Source organism: Trachurus trachurus (assembly GCF_905171665.1).
Source record: "Trachurus trachurus genome assembly, chromosome: 3".
NCBI lineage: Eukaryota > Metazoa > Chordata > Actinopteri > Carangiformes > Carangidae > Trachurus > Trachurus trachurus.
The window spans coordinates 6002535-6021562 of NC_139893.1; the positions used below are offsets into that span (position 1 = coordinate 6002535).

The window sequence follows — 19028 nt, forward strand, 5'->3', positions numbered from 1 at the left end:
AATTAAAAGAAATTCTGTGTTTCGCTGTTTCCAGCTGCACCGAAAAACACAGCTACTGAACCCCGACCCCCAAAGCATGATGGGTATTCAACTGTGAATTTTGTGCAGAGTTACAACCCCTCATTATCTAAATATGTTGGGATGCATCATCTCCTGTTGCTCTGGATCTGCACAGCATTAAGCCATGATGCAGTCTTGACTGACTTCCTCTGCTCTTCATCTGGCCAGTCAGAAGAAGAGGAAGAAGAAGCCTTTGCAGTATGATTTGCTGCTGTGAGTCACCTGCATGAACTGTGTTGATTTTCCTCTAAACTACCATGTTTGTCACAGGCATGGCAGGTTACTGTAACTGTCACATGACTGAGTGAGCCATCACCACACGTGACTTATGTTTAAAGCCTCAGTATAAAGAAACATAAAGCCTCAACAGACTTGATGTATGTGCAATACTTGCATCTTTTCTGCCAGAATGAAATGATTTGTTTATTTATGTTTCGGTTGGGTTGTTTTTTTTTTGGACTAACAAGAAATATTTCATGTCTGCAGAAAAGGAAGGATGGATCACAATGAACCAGTGAGTGAAACATAATACGATAACGATAATATACCATGACTATAGAAGAATATATTGATCATTTGTCCAACTTAAAGCACATTTCTTCTCTTGTCTCCATATCTTATTGTGCTAAACAAATCGACTTAAAGCTGCATGTGTTGTCTCTGCCGCTGCCTTGCGATGTTGCTGCTGCTGTGTATGTGTATATGTGTGTTTTTAACGGCATTACTATTCGGCTTGTTGTGAAATTGCTGGTTTATTATAAAGCTGGTGACTCCGCCAGCTCTAATCCAACTCAATATTCTCATATTGTTAATCACAGTGTGCCATAATGCATAATTCTTAACATAACTGCATTCCTATTTTTTGTGTTCATGTTCATTTTGTGGGGAATAGGGTTTTTCTTCTCATTCATTAACTAGGGCTAAGTAGCACTTTGGAGGCGTTTATATACCATTGCATAAACAGCATGACCTCTCGCATTTTCACTGCTCACCAGCAACGGCACAATATTCATAATTAATATGCACCCACTCACATTGATTGCCTATTATTTTAGTTGACCATGCACCGTCATTAGAGTTGCCTATTAGGAGCCCAGAGGAAAGTGTCAAGTCATCTCAGTGGCACAACTTTTTTTTTTTTTTTGACCATAATGATCAATGCATGAAAAACAAAAGAGGGTAAAACAAGAGAAGATGGATGATGCAAAAGACCAAAGGAGGTCCTGCTTCTGTCTTTTCATTTAAAACTAAACAAAAAAAACAAAACAATATATATTTCAAAGCTGGTGTCCTTCAACCTCTGCGGGTAGCACTACCTTATTATTCCTTTATTTGAGCAGTGGCCCGAGTGGGCGCAATTTTCTCTTCTGTCTACAAATGACTACTCTGGTCGCATTTTTAAGATCCTTATGTACAAGAGGGACATCTGCAGAGTTCAACATCTAAAGAGACTAACAGTGTGCTTTTTCTTTTTTCTTCTTAGATATCCAAAAAGACCTGTTTTAGTCGAGCACACTCATCCTTTATAATAATGTTTGTCATTTAATTTTGGAGACTAAATTACCCTAAAAAGAGCATGAAGAGAAAACACACACAGAGGGATAAAAACAAAGGCTGAACCAGAGGGATGGTCAACAAAGCGTTGTTAAACTCCAATCTTAAGCCTGTCATTATCATCTTGAGAATCAACTCGCGTAGAAAATAATAAAATGCGGACCACCTGAGACAGAGCTCAGCCTTGAACTTGAATACACACACACACATACACACACAAATACCATTTAAGGTGCTGGAGATCTTACAGTCTAGTCTATTTTATGATGCATGAAAATCAAATGACGGGCTAAACTAAATCCTGCATTACACAAAAATGTCTCAAAAGGCTTGTCTTAATAGGCATATAGTAATACAGAATAATCTGTTTACCACAAATTACAAAAATATATAATCTGTTTTTAACTTCTGTGCATGTAATTGATTTATTAATGGGGCCCGGGAATTGGAATTAAGCTATTATTGAATAAATCATCGTTATCTAACTAAAAAGAAAGAACATTACCCACAAACCGATATGATGTTGACCAACATCCCCTCGGGTGAAGATTACAATAAGCTGACACATTGGATGCACACAACTGAGGCTCTATACCGCAGCAAACTGTCAACATCCTTTTTCTAATGCTAAATGGGAGGTATACAGAAACCAATCTGGCTGCAGCTCGACTCACAATGCACCTGTAGAAATCAAATAAACCAGAATTCAAGATGAGCATCCAGTCAATGGACCCCACAGCTTTGTTGTTATTATTCATTTTAACCAAGGCCCTGTCAAAATCCAAGCAGACTTTCTTCTTAGAGAGCAGATTGATTTTAACATATCTTTTTACGTGAATGGAACCAGAATGCAAATGAGCTACTGCTTAAATACAACAACAAACCGAGCAGAAAAATAATGTTTCAATAAGTTTGAGACATCCAGTCAGGGTCGTTGTATAGGGAAGAAAGGTGATAATAATTCTAGGGGCCCAGCACCCAGTAGGGCCCACAAAAAAACCCCAGTAGTCTAATCTTTGTATGACTGATTTATTCTGCATAAGAACCTGACTAATACTCATAGTAATGCTGCATTAGTATCAAAACTAAGTAGGGTAAATAAAAAATGATAATACATACGCAGTCTAAGAAAAAAAAAGTGGAAAAGTTAGGGGGTAGGGGCCCACTTTAGTATTCTTTAAGGGGGCCCAGAATTTCTAGCAACGGCCCTGCATCCAGTAGTCAGATATGTGTTTGTACAGTACGTGCAACAAGTGGTGTCGTCCTGATTGAACAGGTTATTACCAGTTGAAGGTGGAACAGGACGACTTTGCCACATCTGCAGAGCCAGCACTGTTGTTGCTGCTGTAATGATATGATCTTCATAATTAGATTTTTACTGCAGTTTTGTTTATTTTTTAACCACAGATTTTTTTATATTGAAAAAAAAAAAAGTAAACATAAACCTTACTGTACATGTTGACTAGCCGGTGTTGTATTTATCTATAGGCACTGGAGTGTCACTGAGACACCATGTGAGTGGGAAAGTCAATCAACAAAATTAATTCCAGTTTCATAACCTTGGCACCGGCACAATTCCTATAACAAGCTGCAAACTACTTTCAAATGGAGTGAATTTATACGACCGACCTTGATGTTTTGAAACTTAGTGAAACGTCTGCTACAGTCCTCTGCTACCAGAGTGTGTGTGTGTGTGTGTGTGTGTGTGTGTGTGTGTGTGTGTGTGTGTGTGTGTGTGTGTGTGTGTGTGTGTGTGTGTGTGTGTGTGTGTGTGTTCAGGTGACGTCTCAGAGAAGTAAGTGGAGTAAGTGAGTTTGTCTTTGGAGTAAAGTGAACTGTCTTTTATGACTATTTGACAGTGGAAAGCAGCAACATGTGCATCTATGGACACAAACTCTTTCAGCTGCAGAAGATGCAGGAAAATAGAAACAAGTAAAATTGTTATCCATAGACAATGATCACACTAAATAAGACTGTTTTTCTGTTTTGAATAAGTTGGAGATGCTGTTATAGTCTTAAACTTTCCGTATTGCTATTTTAACCTTCTACAACGCACAGGATGCACCTCAATTGCATTGCTATGTAAATGGCAACAACAATGAAGCATCTATTCTATTCTATTCTATAGCTGTGTCTCAATTCAGGGGCTACATCCTTTGGAGGACACATTTGAAAGCCGATGACGTCCCAGTGTCACAACAAGCTGTCACAATTCAAAGGATCCTCCATACGCGGCCTTCTCTCACACCTATCCTTCGCGACCTCCCATATCCCAAGATTCTTCGCCTGCTGTTAATTATTAGCACTTGGCATGCTAGCTATTGGAAAGTCGCGGCGGGTCCGTGCTGTAGCCAGCCGCGCTCTGCGGCCGGCTTGGAGGCGTGGTCGCCCACTGAGCAGGACTCGGAGCTTCCACTTTCAAATGTTTAACGTTGGGACTTTGATTACGTTTGGATGTCGTGTATAGGCTGAGTCCCCTGAAGGATCCAGCACTGAATTGGGACACAACTTATACATGAGTATACTGAAGGCTGAGACTGTGTGATCATGTGTGGCAGCAGCAGCCTCCACTTCAGGCAGAACTCATTAAATAGGGATGGAAAAATAAAAAAAACAATCTCAATCTTTTAGACACAGACAGAATCTGACATGAACTGGAATTTATTTTCCAAAAAGCTGCTTCATGATCTCAAAAGGCCAAGAAGACCTCTCTCTCTCCTCTTCCTCCACCTCCTGATCTTCCTCCCTGTTACATTCTCCTTTGCAACATGACTTTTGTGTGTCTCCGGTTCCAACATGTACGACTGTTAACGATTCGACTGCTCTGACAACAATCCAGCAGCCGGTTCAGTCACACCTGCCATCTCCAAAAGCCGGCGCAGAGGAAACCTTTGTGCCGCGAAGAGGAGGGGCGACACAAGACAGCGCGTTTGTTCTCCTATCAACACAATCCACATCTATGGCAGTTTAGCCCCAGGAGTACAGTAAGTGATAAATGTAGCTTTTGGCATAGATATTTATTCCAACACACAAGAAAAAAACCCTAACGCAGCAGTTTGCCAGCTCTCCTAAAATAACTGCTGATTTACCCTCTCTACTTGAGATGTAGACACGTTTAACCAGCTGGACTGGGTATACACACACACACACACACATACACACAGCTGGGACCGGTCTGATCTTTGATTAAGGAAAACAGGTGGAAAAAGAAGAAGAATATGAGACATGATGTTGAATGACTGAAACACCTTTGAAACTGTGATGGGGGAAAAAAAGAAAGAAAGTAAAAAGTGCAGTATGTGATCTTGGTGTCTGAAGCACTAATCATTCAGGACTCGCTCATCAATAGGTCCAACAGCTTTGCTGTTAACTGAAATCTTGAGTCAGCACTGACCTTGCTTCACCCACATTAGTCCAAAGCCAAGTCAGCCCAAAAATCCAAAGCTGTTACAGGCCAATCATACTTTACCCATGAAGACAGACACACAGGCAGCTACACACACACACACACACACACACACACACACACACAACATTTTAAAGCTATAGCTCTGACAGCTCGGTAAATGTGTTTGTTTGCCACTTTGTTGAAAGTTAGTTCAGCATTGGTGCCACTCTCACGTCTGTGTGTTAAATATGAACCTTATGGTGACGACAGGAGTCAGGACTCCAGAAAAATCACTACCAAGAAAGAGTCGGACACTTAAAGGGATAGTTCAACATTTTGGCAAATTGGCACATTGCCATAATCTCTATAGTCATAGGTCGTTTTTGAGGCAAATGCAGAGACTGCTTGCTGGAAAACTGCCCCTGATGGTAATGTGCATCAGCGGTTTATAAATTAATTTACCTCTAAAACAACTGTTTCTGGTAACATTCTGGGTCACAACTTGTCCACCAGAGCATTTTGGAGTTGTTGGATTGTGTATTTGATGAGGGAAACCAAAAAATCCCATTAGCCTCCATAGCGTAGCTCTGAGCAGCTCGCGGCTCTGCTCCGCCGTTCTAAAAATAGCTTGCACTGACAAATAAAGGTAACAAACTCACTCCTAAGACTACAGCGATTATGGCAATGGGCCAATTCGCCAAAATGTTGAACTATCCCTTTAAACCTCCATAAAACCAGCATGCTGTGTTTATATATTGTGATTCAACAGAGAGCTTTAGGCAGAGCCAGGCTAGGTTTCCCCACCGGTCCCAGTTTGTATGCTAAGCTAAGCTAAGCAGGTTCTGTGCAGAGCGATGAGAGCGTTAAAGAGCTGTTAAATGTTCTCATCCAAGTTTCAGCAAGAAAGGAAATAGCATGTTACAGGGTTTCCCCTCATCAGACGATGTTTTTTTTTTTTTTTTTTTAACAAATAAGTAGAAATTACTTTAGAGTTGAACAATATGATCAAACGAATGCCAACACAAAAACACATCAACTAAACCCTGTTATCCAGCACAACGAATCAAATTTGACTAACGAGAAACAAGGATTTTTATACGATAGTCCTGCAGGAACCATCCACAACATGTTGTCTAGTTAGCGGGTTAACAGGAGCAAAGCTGAAAGCTTGTGAACAAAAACATTAAAAGAAAAAAAATTATTCCGTTTGAATTGATGAAGGGAAGAGCCGTGCCGTAGATGAAAGAATCTGAGATATTTCCCCAAAGCCCAGAACCAAGGCCAGGCACAGATATAGACAAAAACACACACATGCACACAAACACAGACACACAAAATGCACCGTGCACATATGTATGTGTTATATCAGTGCACTTACACACACCTGGGTTCTCCCCTCCCGGACACACACAGACACACACACACAGCAGATGGACTATGCCTAGCTTCACTTCAAGGTGACCTATCTCGTGTATATGTATCGGGTCAGTGGTGATGAGTTATCTGAGCAGAGGAGGGGCCGGGAGAGAGGAGGAGGAGGAGGAGGAGGAGTGGAAGACAGGAAGGATACTGTCCATACACCTAGGTAAAAAAGAAAAACTGACAAAAACAGCTTTAGGATAATGCTCCGCTGTCAAAGTGTTGGACGCCACTTCCTCTCCGTCTCTTTTAAGTGCGTCTATGGTGCATTAAGAATCTGTCAGAGCAGCTTTAGCATTAATCAGCCTGCCCACTGAAGAAACAATCACACATAATCTCAGGCTCTAAGCCCTGCTGACCTTCTCTTCAAATGCACAGATAAACTCCCTTTCAAAGCTCAGTCAGTTAAAGACACACATAGGCCCGGGCTCTGGCGGTTCGTAATTTTATTTCACCCTTCTCCACCCCTCCCTTCTCTCTCTCTCTCTTGTAGTCTATCTGATTGGTTCCTCCCACAGCAGCAGCAGCAGCACCCATGTTTCTCCACCTGGGAGTACACTGACTCAGTATGTCAACGTGACCTCAAAGAGGACGCATTTCAGACAGCGTGTGCGGGCAGAGGGGCCGTTTTACCCCATCAATCTGTAGAGGAGAGGGGGAAGGAGAGGAGGAGGAGGAGGAGGAGAGGAAGAGGAGAGGAGAGGAGCAGAATACACAAGTTCCATTCATCATTTCAGCAGTGTTGAGAGTGTATAAATAGCGAGATCTGTTCAGAGTTATCATTGAGCCAACGCTTCCATCGTGGTACTTCATTTATTAAGACTGTGCAGAGATCAATACGGCAGACATATACACTCTGTACTGTTGACAAGATAATCTCATCATTATGAATTTGGCTCGGGTCGTCAGTAACATGAGCAATTGCAACGCTTATCTGAGATGACAAGAGCACAGAGAAAGAGAGGGAATCCAAAAAGGGGGGCAAGAAGTGGGGAAGTGAAGAAGAGCGAGAGAGAGGGGGAGACAGTCTTTTTTTTTTATTACGCTAAACAATGCTCAGAGATAATGAAATACAGTATTTCAGTACCAAACGGAGCAAAAATCAATAAGATATGGAGCAAAGCAGCAATTGATCTGAATGCTAAAGGCCCCAAAAAGATTCCTCTCCAAGACATGAACCCAGCGAGGGGCCGATCGAGTACGTCTGTGGTACAATGGGAAAAGATGAGACGGGGGCCCGAGTATACCGCTTTCAATATGCCATTAGCACTCGGCGACGTCGCTGCTTCCCCCCGAAGAGCAGACACAGTCAAAACGTCTGACAACAAATCTTGTGCGCCCACCACTTAGTGGGGCCTTTTGTTTAGGAAATAACATCTGAGAGTGCCGACTCATTCACCTTCTGTTTCCACAAACATGTAGCAGCCACTGCAAAACACAGTGGCTGTCAATTCCCCTCAGACACATGCAGGGCTTTAGACATGGGAGTCCGATTTCAAACTGTGCTGCAGAAATAAACCGGGAGCAGAGGAGACAGTGGGATCTCTGCTATTAGAGCGTTGGACTTTCTCACGTCGCTGTGTGTTGCAAAATAGTCTGCAAATTGCAAAAGCAAATTGTTATTTCCGAAATGAGTCGCCGTAATAAACTCCAGTGGGTTTTTTTTTTGCGAGGGGAGGAGAAACTCGATTTACGGCGGCTTGTTTTGACGTGTGCTTAGGTGAAATCAGAGCTAATGAGATGGCATTCACGGTATATCCCTCTGATCAATTAATCACATTACTGATGAAGCCGAAGAAGTGCTGAACTGAAGACGGCAAGGACGAGGAGAGAGGGAGAGAGAGAGAGAGAGGGGGATTCAGGGTTGAGAGGGATAAATCATTTCTCTTATACTAATGAGATAGAAGGTGAGAACAGATTCACATAACTCATTCTTTGAGCTGCGTGTTGTTGCTACAGCACATGCCTAGGGGGCACAGTGAAGGAAGATGTGGAAGAAATAAAAGCTCTCTGAGGTTGGACCGGTGCCAAGACACAGCAGAGCCAGTTCCACTTTGTTTGACTTTGAAAGTGTTTGAATTACAGCAAGGAGACCGAGCTGCTGGCAGTTCAAAGAATACATCTCCACGCCATGTACGCCTGTGTGCTGTGCATCTCGGTGCGCATTACGATGAGGTCACTCCTATCAGTAACCGTCTATCTCAGATCGGGCCCTCCATCCCCCCCGCTGCTCAGAAATGTTAAGTCTAAAGACCCCAGGAGGGATCTAAGGGCCCACAGGGGGCAGACGGCCGCTTCAGGGAAGACCATTTCAATCTGAGGGAACCAGCGAGACCGGTGCTTCAGAGCACAGCTGGTGGTAGCACAGGTGCATGTGTGCATGTGCACGTCCAAACACACACGCTTTGTCAGAGAGCCATGGCAGATGAATCTTAGCTTCCTCGACCGGGAAGGTTATGTTTTCTTCTCTTGTTTTGTGACCTCATTGATGCTTGGTTGGCTCCTCTTGCCTGAGTTGTTTGAGCACAATGGCAGCGGCACAGAGGTAAATGTTTTAGACTCCACCACCGGGAGAATGCAAAGGATTTCTTGTAAATTCACAACAACCGTCTTCTTTTTTCCTATGCAGAATAGCTCCTATTGATATTAAAGAGAAAACACATTACGGTTAAAAGGGTTGTTTGGTGGAAGAAGCTCAGATCCATCTGGTGTGGGCGGGCACTTACATGCAACATAACTCACAGTATCAGCATAGTCAGGAAAAGGAGAGACACGCTGTCAAACAAGCAGCCACAATAAACAAAAAATGACTGACAACACGAGTAACAGCAGCCGTGCTCTCTGCAGCCGTGTAACGACAGGAAAGAAAAGTAATTACTAAGTCTGATAGGTCCTGATCTGGAACCGTCTCTCTATGAAGGTAAACTAAGCTCAACAGCGGCGCTGGCTCCTGAACAGACGACATGACATGACAAAATGACAAGATATTTTGAAGCAGTGTCAGCGAATTAAGCAGAAGGAGGCCTGCAATAGTCCACAACCCCATTTATCACACACACCCACAGACTGAAACACACAAAAAGTCTGGAGTGAACATCCACTGACATTCCCCAGTCTTATTATCGTGCCCATGTCATCTCCAATAGGCTGCTTCCTATTGAACCAAGCAAATTGGTTTAATGTGTCCGGCCAATCTGGCCATCACGGAGGTCAACTTGTGTTCTCATATCCTGTCTGCAGCGGCACAAAAAAACAAAATTCCTTTGTTGCCCTGCATTGTCAGATGGGGAGGTCTGTTAAAATAATGAAATTATGCAGCACAGTTAAGTGCTGTGTCCACATGAATGCACAACAGCTGGGTGAAAGGATTTCCAGAGGCTGACCAGGAAGACAATACCCCACATACATAAATTATTGACTCCAGTCATCCATCTATTCATCTATGTACATCCACCTTCTTCTGTCCACAGCTCGACTCTGCTGGGGTTGTTATAAGTTACAGGGAGAAACTGTGTCTACTCTTGGGTATAGTCAGGGCCCACGTTTATATTCAATTATTTAGAAGGGTGACTTGGATTTTTGAGAACTTAGCTATAAATTAAACATTAACTTCCACAGCTGCTTCCATTCCCAAACTAATTTCCTACTAGTACTTATAATATGTATCTGCACACGAACTATTAGTTGTTTAAATTTTGAATTGCACTGACCAGAGCACATTTTCTTCACTTCTCCTTGTAAAACATAAACTTTGCATTGGTGTTACAGTGTTAAAAGAGAGCGGAGAAGAACGGGATATGTAGGAGATTAGTACAGTAATTTCTACTCGAGTTGCCTCACATTGTAAACAGAGCCAGGGTAAAAAAAAAAAAAAAAAAAGTAAATGAATGCTCCAATTCTGCTTATACCAGAAAATAAGCAGCTTCTGTTTCCACTCACTGTGCTCTACCCTCCTCCTCCTCCTCCCCCCGTGTTCACAAATATGTAGCATGAGACCTCTGATGTTTATCGTGACATCTTCCACTTTCCGCTGATTTGTTAAATGTTATGATTTATTAATGAAAAGGTTGCAAATATAGCTGCTGTTTTTTTTTTTTTTTTGTGCTGTGTGTTGCACCGCGCCGCTTCAAAACGCACCGACACATCCAGCCGGTGCCTTCAACACCACCACAGCTAAAACAGCAGCGATGGCAGCTAATAAAAAACGAAAATGACTCAACGACAAAAACTTCTATGTTTTGTTTTAATAGAGATAACATAATTTACTGTTGTTCCCTGGAGCGACATTCTGTGGTCTGACTTCACTTCCTCTCACTTGTATCTATCATGGGCGCTTGGGGGAGATGAAGAAAAATAAAACTGCCTATTAATAATTCAGAATTTCGGCATGTAGTGTTGTGTACAGTAGTAGCAGGTTTATTTGAGGAAATATGAAGATACACCCTAAGGCGAGCTGATAATTTTTTTTTTCTTAACGTACTGGCAAGCTCAAATAAAATAAATCTGGCCTAGTGGCCCAGCAGAACTCAACTGGGGGACAAAAGTACACAAATTACAAATGGCCTCTTGAACCGCCTCTCATTCATGTAAATGACTGTTGGTGCATCTGGCCGCTGAGCTGCCCAATCCCGTCAGCGAGACGGCTTCAGTACATATACAGGTTTACCAAACTCATTCCATGGAAAGCTCCAGAGGGAAGTTATCTAAAGATGATGGGGGAGAGGGAGAGGGAGAGAGAAATGAAATAAAGAGCGCTTTTCTATTCATTGCTTCAGTGGCCAGTGAAGTGTGGGAGCAATTTCAATACAATATACAACGGAGGCTTTGATAAGACTTTGCAGTAGAATCCTTAAAAACAGCCCAAGCCTGGTTGCATATGCATCTGTGTGTGTTTGTGTGGTGTGCACACGTGTATATAAGTGTGTGCGTGTGCACGTGTGTGTTACTTTGAAGGAAGGGTGTTTCAAGGTTCGGACAAATGCAAGATTGTCACACTCATAAAAGGAGAGGGGCTCTGTCATGGAGTCTGCCAGCTAAAGGCTTAAATCACATGCCTGGAATGCACAATGACGTTACGCCCCCGCACGTACACACGTACACACACACACAAGGACACACAAATACACCACAATCTCCCTAAATTATGCAGACTAAGACCATTCCTGGAAGCATCCACTTTCAACATCTGCTCCAGCTACATTGTTGGCATACATATGCTCAACCTAAACAGATGAAAAGGAGTGAAAAATTCATCTCATATATTGTTCACACGCTGCTTAAATGATCACTATCAAACCTCTCAGCTTGTGTTTTTGTTTTGTTTTTGTTTTTTTCGTCCAGTATCCTATAAATTCACTACAGGTTTATTGCTGCCAGTCATTTGAAGAAACCACTCAGAAACCTTGGTTTACCAGAAATCGTTACAAGAGAAAACCTGCCAGGTCTTTCTAATTCATATGCAGAGAAACTGAGCAGATTTATAAATACCATGGATACATTGCTTGCTTGGCAAATCCACTGCATGTCACTCAAAATGCTTGTCAGACAGGCATTTCCAGGAAACTATTCAGGCTTAAATGTTTGTTAAACATGTGTGTCTAACATTTTTCTTATTATTATTATCATCATTCTTATTAGAGCACTAGGATTTTCCATATCAAGTGACAATGTCAAGTCAGCAGACACTGGAGCCCCTTTTCTCCTTGACACCCTCCTCTCAATGCCACACAACACAAGGCAGAATGCCGCCACCTAAAGGCAGCTTTTATAGCCTTCCAGACCCCCTCTGCCTCTGTACCACCTGCACCTTATTAACACGGATCGTGTCCCACCGAGACGCGACTGTTTAATTAGAGTTTCATGGCGAATCAAATTACAACACTCAAAACTTATCAAAACAAATCAATATGATAAATTATGGGCCATTTAAAAAGCGAATGACATGGGGTTCTTTTGAATGTTCGACAACAAATGGAGGAGAAGGAGGAGGAAGAGGAGAGTCCCTGCAACAAGGCAGCGAGACAGCGGCAGAGAAACTTATGAAGCAGTCAGTGGGTCAGAGTCTGGCACAGCTGCAGAAGCTGAAAACACAATGTGGGACAAAATCCTAAAATGTATTCAAAGACAGAGTGGGCGCAGGCTCACTCTTTGGAGCGAATTACTGAAATCCTTTCTTCCAGAGCATTGAGGAATTTTGCAGCAGATTGGTTTTAACCTTGATTCCACACTAAGTAATTCCCTTCAACGCCTTAAGCGGAATTAGGCATCATTACGTATCATCCATCTCCTTATCCCAGGAATTCTCTTTACAAATGAAATGAAGCTCTCCACTGGGCCGGGTGCTGGCACGGCGGTGACAATGATAAGGCCAGCAGAGCTCTGCTGATATGTTCATATTATTCCCCTCTCCCAGCTAGAGACCGAACCCAGTCTGTCTGCCAGTGCGCCACTATAAAACATCATTAGAGACCAGCAGCAGTGTGTGGAGGGAGACTGGGAGTTGCAGGCGGCTACAGTAGGTGCAGAGGAAGACAGCAGCACTAAGGTGCCCTTGTGAAAGTGACTGAGCAGGCGATATATGCTCTGCCGCTTTATCAATCTCTTTATTTATTTTTCCTATTCAACCTCTCCTCTCGTGGCAACTGTAGTGACAGATGGGCCGAGAGGCCTTGGGATCGATGGACGGGGAATTCTGTCTTTGTTTCCTGACATTTTTCCCATAGCCACTCTGCTCTGACTCAGGTTACTTACTGTCCACACGAACGGAGGGAGGAGGTGGAAGCAGGCAGGAGGGAGGAAAGTGATACGCTTCTGTACAGCTTCTGAGGAAACTTAATGCCTCAGGCCATCTCCCTCTACACAGGTTTCTGTTGAATAATACAATAGAGCACCCTGCTCGCCTGATGCGTTGAGGGGACCCTCTGTAAACAAGACACTAAGGAATGTGTTGTTGCTGCTCTTGCTTGTTTTTCCCTTTGACAGTCCGAAAGAGGAGGGGAGGGGGGGGTGAAGAGAGAAAGGAAGTGCTTGAAATGGATGTGCAACAGCCTCACACAGTCTTAATTTATCATCACTGCATAGGCAGAGAAACAGCCTGCAGAATGGATCAGCAATTATTCTGTCCCTCTGATTAGGAAGCCTTAACGGTCTTTGAGCTGACCTTTGCCCTATGCAGCTGGCTCATAATAGAAGCAGAGCAGAGACACAGAGTGGGAACAACAGACAGTGGCCTTCCTCCCTGGTGGGAACACGTCACATCTGATCACAGTCATCGTCACATCCATGTCCAGTGCAAATAGCTGGCTAGAAAAGACAGCAGTGAGTCCAATCAAGACACTAATAGTCACAGTTCACGGGGATGTAACTGCACGAATACTCATTCTCCTATTCTACCAAATAGTACAAGGCCACTGGCAGAGAGAGTGATAAAAATAAAACTCACTGAGCATCTCTTTCTCTCTGCTCTGTCAAATTACATCACCAGCAAAACATTTTTATTTATTAACAATAGGTAAATGTGAGGAAAAGAGTTCACTTTGCTACAACTGCCCATTATCCCTAGTGTTACATACCACCGTCTTAAGCAGGCCTTAATCCTCGTCTGACACGACAGACTTTTAATGGGCTTAAGGCCAAAGACACAGAGAAGTTATCACGTTAGAGGCTTATACACCCAAGTACTCCACACAAAGACGTATAAAGAAGCCGTGAAAATAAGTACAATCTGCTAATCTCTAGGAATTAAAATCGCTAGAATTAACCACAAAGCGACCGAATTGGCGGAGTGATGTGTAATGAACGGTGGCGTAAGGCAGTAAACAAGCACCTGCCATCGTTTGGAGTCACTCAGCCCTAATGATGTGGCATTACAGCTGCAACTGCTATTGCATGCAGGTACATTTATATACCTTAAAGTGTGTTTTCAAAATATATATTGTCATCGGATTAGGACATGCAAATGTCTGTGTGATAATTGGATAGTTTCAAATGGAAACTGCTTAAGACTGAGCCACAGGCTAAACTGTTTCCTCCACAGGAATGAAATGACAGTGACTGAGTGATTTATGAACATTTTTTTTTTTTTTTTTTACAGGAAAATAGATTTCAAAAGCCTGTCGTGACATATTTCAAGCACAACTGATTTGTGTTGATGTCACTGCCTGTGTTCTATGAGAGCACCAGAATGACTGTTTAATCCTTCTAATGCTCGCCCCCCCTCCCTTCGCTCTGTGCTCCTGGGCTTCTCTGCCTCTGCCTGTCCTTGTCTTCTTTTTCCTTTCATTTTACAAGCGTTGATATAGGACATAGGAGGAGGAGGAGGAGGGAGGGGGGGGGGCTTTCTGAAGATAGTGACGTGAAAACGGTGGCACAACAGTGAGGGAGAAGAGTGCAATTTCTCTTACCTGTATGATGGACATGCGGTTAGTAGGTGTGTCTGTAGTGCTGGTGACTGGGCCTGTGAAGCTGGTGTGGCATCCCACGTGGCCTTGGGGCACGCTGAGGTTATTGGCAGTGGGCTTGAGGTACATGACCTCTGACCTTGGTGAGCTGAGTGGCAGGCGTGTCTGGTAGTCAAAGTACATGGGAGAGGTGGCCAAGGAAGGGCTGCTTACCACATTCATCACATTCATGGCATCCCGCTCCTCCACCTCGCTCTGCACCAGCATGATGTCGTTCTTGTTAATCTTCTTCTTCTTGCCTTTCCCCAGCTGCGGGTGCGAGTATTCTGCAATACGACAGTTATACGTTCGGATCTCCTTGTTTTCTCGCTTGCACTTGATCGCTATGGTCACCATGGCAGCGAGAAGCATGATGGACACGATGCTGAGAGTCACAATAAGAGGCAGGGACATGTCCCAGTTCTGACTGTCCTTTGTGCGTGGCAGTCCATCAGGGGGACGCCCGTTAGACGCCTTGACGATGAGTCTGGCGGCGGCGGTGAGCGTCGGCTTGCCGTGGTCCGACACTCGGATGATCAGCTCCACCATGGGGCTCACGTCGTCCCAGAACGGGTGCACTGTTCGCACCTCCCCGGTCACAGGGTCGATCTCAAACAGGTGGTCCTCATTGCCGTCTGAGATCTCATATGTGAGCCTCCCACTCTCGCCATAGTCGTTGTCCACTGCCCTCACCGTGGTGACGATGTAGCCGACACCGACGTTGCGCGGCACGTGGATTTCAGCTGTGTCGTTTAGGAGTAAGGGCAGAACTATGACGGGGATGTTGTCGTTGACGTCCAGGACGCTGATGCGCACTGTGGCGTTGCTCTCCAGATGTGGAGATCCAGCATCTCTAGCAAGAACCTTAAAGTCAAAGTACTTGATTTGCTCATAGTTAAAGGATCTCACAGCGTAGATGGCTCCATTCGCAGCGTTCACATTAACATAAGTGTTGACATCACCCCCACTCACATTGGAGTTTACGATGCTGTAGTAAACTGTGCCGTTCTGGCCGAGGTCTGGGTCATGAGCCAGAACTGAACCCAAGTATTCCCCAGGGATGTTGTTCTCGGGAATCTGAAGAAGATAGACTGCCTTGGTAAAACGAGGAACGTTGTCGTTCTCATCCAGAATCTTTACGGTGAAGGATTTCGTAGAGTTTAGAGGGGGAATGCCGTTGTCTTTGGCGACGATGGTGACGTTGTACTCGTCCTGCACCTCTCTGTCCAAGGGCCTATCTGTCACCACCGTGTAGAAGTTGTCATAGTTTTCCTCGAGTTTAAAAGGGACGTTACCAAGCACTCTACATTGAAGTTGTCCATTCCTGCCCGAGTCCTTGTCTGTGACACGGACCAGAGCAATGACAGTGCCTGGGGGCGCTGCCTCGCTGATGGCTCCCTGTCTCACAGACACAAAGCCTATAGATGGCCAGTTATCATTCCTGTCAAGCACTTTCACAGTGACTTTACAATGGCCTGGGATTGGATTGGGACCTAGATCCTTTGCCTGGATGTCAATCTCAATAACCGGACTCTCTTCGTAGTCAATTTCCCCCTGAATCTTTATGACCCCTGTTCTGGAATCTATGGAAAACAGCTCCCGGATCCTCTCTGGAGCATAGCCACTAAAAGAATAGACTACTTGTCCATTGTTGCCCTCATCAGGATCAGTGGCATTTAAATCAATAAGGACTTTACCAGGAGGTGAGTTTTCAGGAATTTCCACAACGTATGAGGGCTGGTCAAACACAGGGCTGTTGTCGTTGGAATCGATAACTTTAACATTAATCTGCATGGTACCTGACCTGGTATATTCCCCCCCATCCGTGGCTGACAGGATAAGGGTGTGATGGCTTCGTTCTTCTCGGTCCAGTGGTCGTTGAATAACTAATTCTGGGAATTTTGTCCCGTCCCCGCGGGATTTTACTTCCAAGGAAAACAGATTGTAGTCATCGCGTGTTATTTGATAGGTTTTCAGCCCATTTTCTCCGGCATCTGGGTCATGCGCGCTGGTCAAGGGAAAGCGCGTCCCCGGCACAGCGTTTTCAGAAATGTCAATATCAATCTGATCTGAGGGGAAAGTGGGTGAGTTGTCGTTAATGTCCTGAATATCTATTTTGATCATGCAGATCTCCTTGTCATTGGCAAACACTTCCATGGAGAGCTGGCACTTGGGATTCCTCTTGCACAATGTTTCCCTGTCAATGCGCTGCTTGGTGTACAGCAGTCCGCTTTGGGGGTCCACGTCGATGAGATGCGGAGCCGAGTTCTCCAGCACCCTGAAGTTAGCCTTCTTACCCTGTCCTTGCCCAGTCTGTTCGAGTCCGAGTCTGGCATCTTTGGCAATGTTCCCAATCACTGTCCCCGGACCCTGCTCCTCTGGGACAGAGTAATTCAAGTTTTTCAATGTCAGGGCTTGAGCCCATAAGAGGAGGAAAAAGAAAATAGAAAGATACATCCCCACTCCGTAGAGAGCTGCAGTAATCTGTGTTGTCTTTTATGCCTCCGTTGACCTGTTGATATTCTGTTCAAATTTGGTATTTCTATTATTCGGGATCAAAAAAAGAGTTCTGTTCATCATGTGAGGCCTTGGATTATGTCTTTATGGATTGTCTTTGCTCTGTCTCTCTCTTCCTCTGCCTCTTCCAGCAATCTGTGGTGCTGAACACCTAATTTATATTCAGCTGAGTGCCCAGACTCATCTGAGCAGTAGTCGCGATCCAGTCTCCAAACAGAATAGTCATTGTAAGTGTTCACTCATACCACCTAAGAAGGAGGGGTGGGGAGGTGGGGAGGTGGGGAGAGAAAAGAAAAAATATATGTTTATCATAATGTATAAGAGTGAAATGGTCAGCCAAAGAAAAACAGAGCACGCTACACAAGCCATTCTACCAGGAAGAAATCAGATCCACCGCTGAGCCAAAAATGAAACAGGGCTCATGTGTAATTCATCGCCACAATTATGGGGGAAGCTTGTCAATTAGTTAACCTTGGGAAGACACTCGGCGCAGCCCTGATACACAGGGAAATAATGATTCCGCTTGTAGCTTATTTACCACATGTATTATCATAAACACAGGACTGAGGATGCAGTTCTTAATCTATCTCTAATGTGCAATGCATGCATGCACGACCTGACCCTGGCATGATAATGGGCCATTCACACATTAGGAGAACGGTGACTGAAAACTGTAATAGGGCAACTTTAATAATCTGGAAACACTGCAGGCGTACAAATGAGGATGTCCTATTGTGGGGGGCGGCTATTTGAGTTAAGTGTGTATAAAAATGAGCCTCTTACAAGCATTAACAAATCCGCATAATCCGGATATTTAAAATGAGCCTTATAAAAAAATGTTCTGAAATGAGCTGCCAACATCTCAGCACAGTCGTGTGATTCTCTCCCTGCTTCTGCTGCTGCTGCTGCTCTCCGTCTCTCCCTGCTCTCTCTTTCTCTCCCTCTAGCTGCAACGTTCAACGGAGAAGCTGTTGCATCCGCATGGACACGGACTGGTAGTGAAAAAAGAATCGTGTGGAAATGAGAAACGGAGGGTCTAACGGGAAAAAAGGAGAACCAAAAAAAAAAAAAAAAAACTGAACTTACCTGAAAACTGTTGCAATAGTCCGAGAAATAGAAGTGGGAAAAAATGAAATTAAAATAAAATCAAAATACTCAGTTCCAGCAAGGCTCAGAGAGAGTTTCATCCCCCTGACCACTTCACCAACGTTAGGCTACCACCCGTATCCTCCGTCTCCCTTCTGTGCCGTGCAAAAACCCCCACAAGCTTCCGTACACGCAGGCTACAGTGCAGCGCAGTGGAAATAAAAAAAAAGTGCTCCAGAAAAGTATGACTGTAATGTCAATGAGCTGAAGTCCTATCCGCTGTCTGATTAGGATGCAGCGGCTCGCCTTCTGCCTGCAGTGAGTCACCACCGAAGGAAAACTGTTCTCAGAAATACTCTATAAGGGGACAAAACAGAAGAAAAAGAAAAAAAGAAGAAAGAAAAAAAATCCAGATGTGTAACAAGGTTGATCCAGAGTGGGTTTTTTTAAAAGACAACCAGTGGTTTTCCTCCCCGTCCGAGTCCGACACATCGCTGGGTGACTGTTCCCCGTAGTGGCATTTTTTTGTCCTTGTCCTCCGTCCGTCCCCACACACACGCACGCAC

The 19028-nt window shown here is 44.1% G+C and overlaps 1 protein-coding gene across 1 annotated transcript in view; it reads right to left on the bottom strand.

Moving 5' to 3' along the window:
• The window catches only part of pcdh17 (protocadherin 17), a gene marked incomplete at its 5' end in the record, with an annotated part of 60906 nt that extends 43590 nt beyond the window's left edge, over window positions 1–17316 (bottom strand). The window contains one exon of the mRNA XM_083998585.1: window positions 14824–17316. Coding sequence (XP_083854711.1) covers window positions 14824–17316 — 2493 coding nt within the window. The remainder of the gene's footprint in view (window positions 1–14823) is intronic.
• Window positions 17317–19028: the final 1712 nt, after the last annotated feature.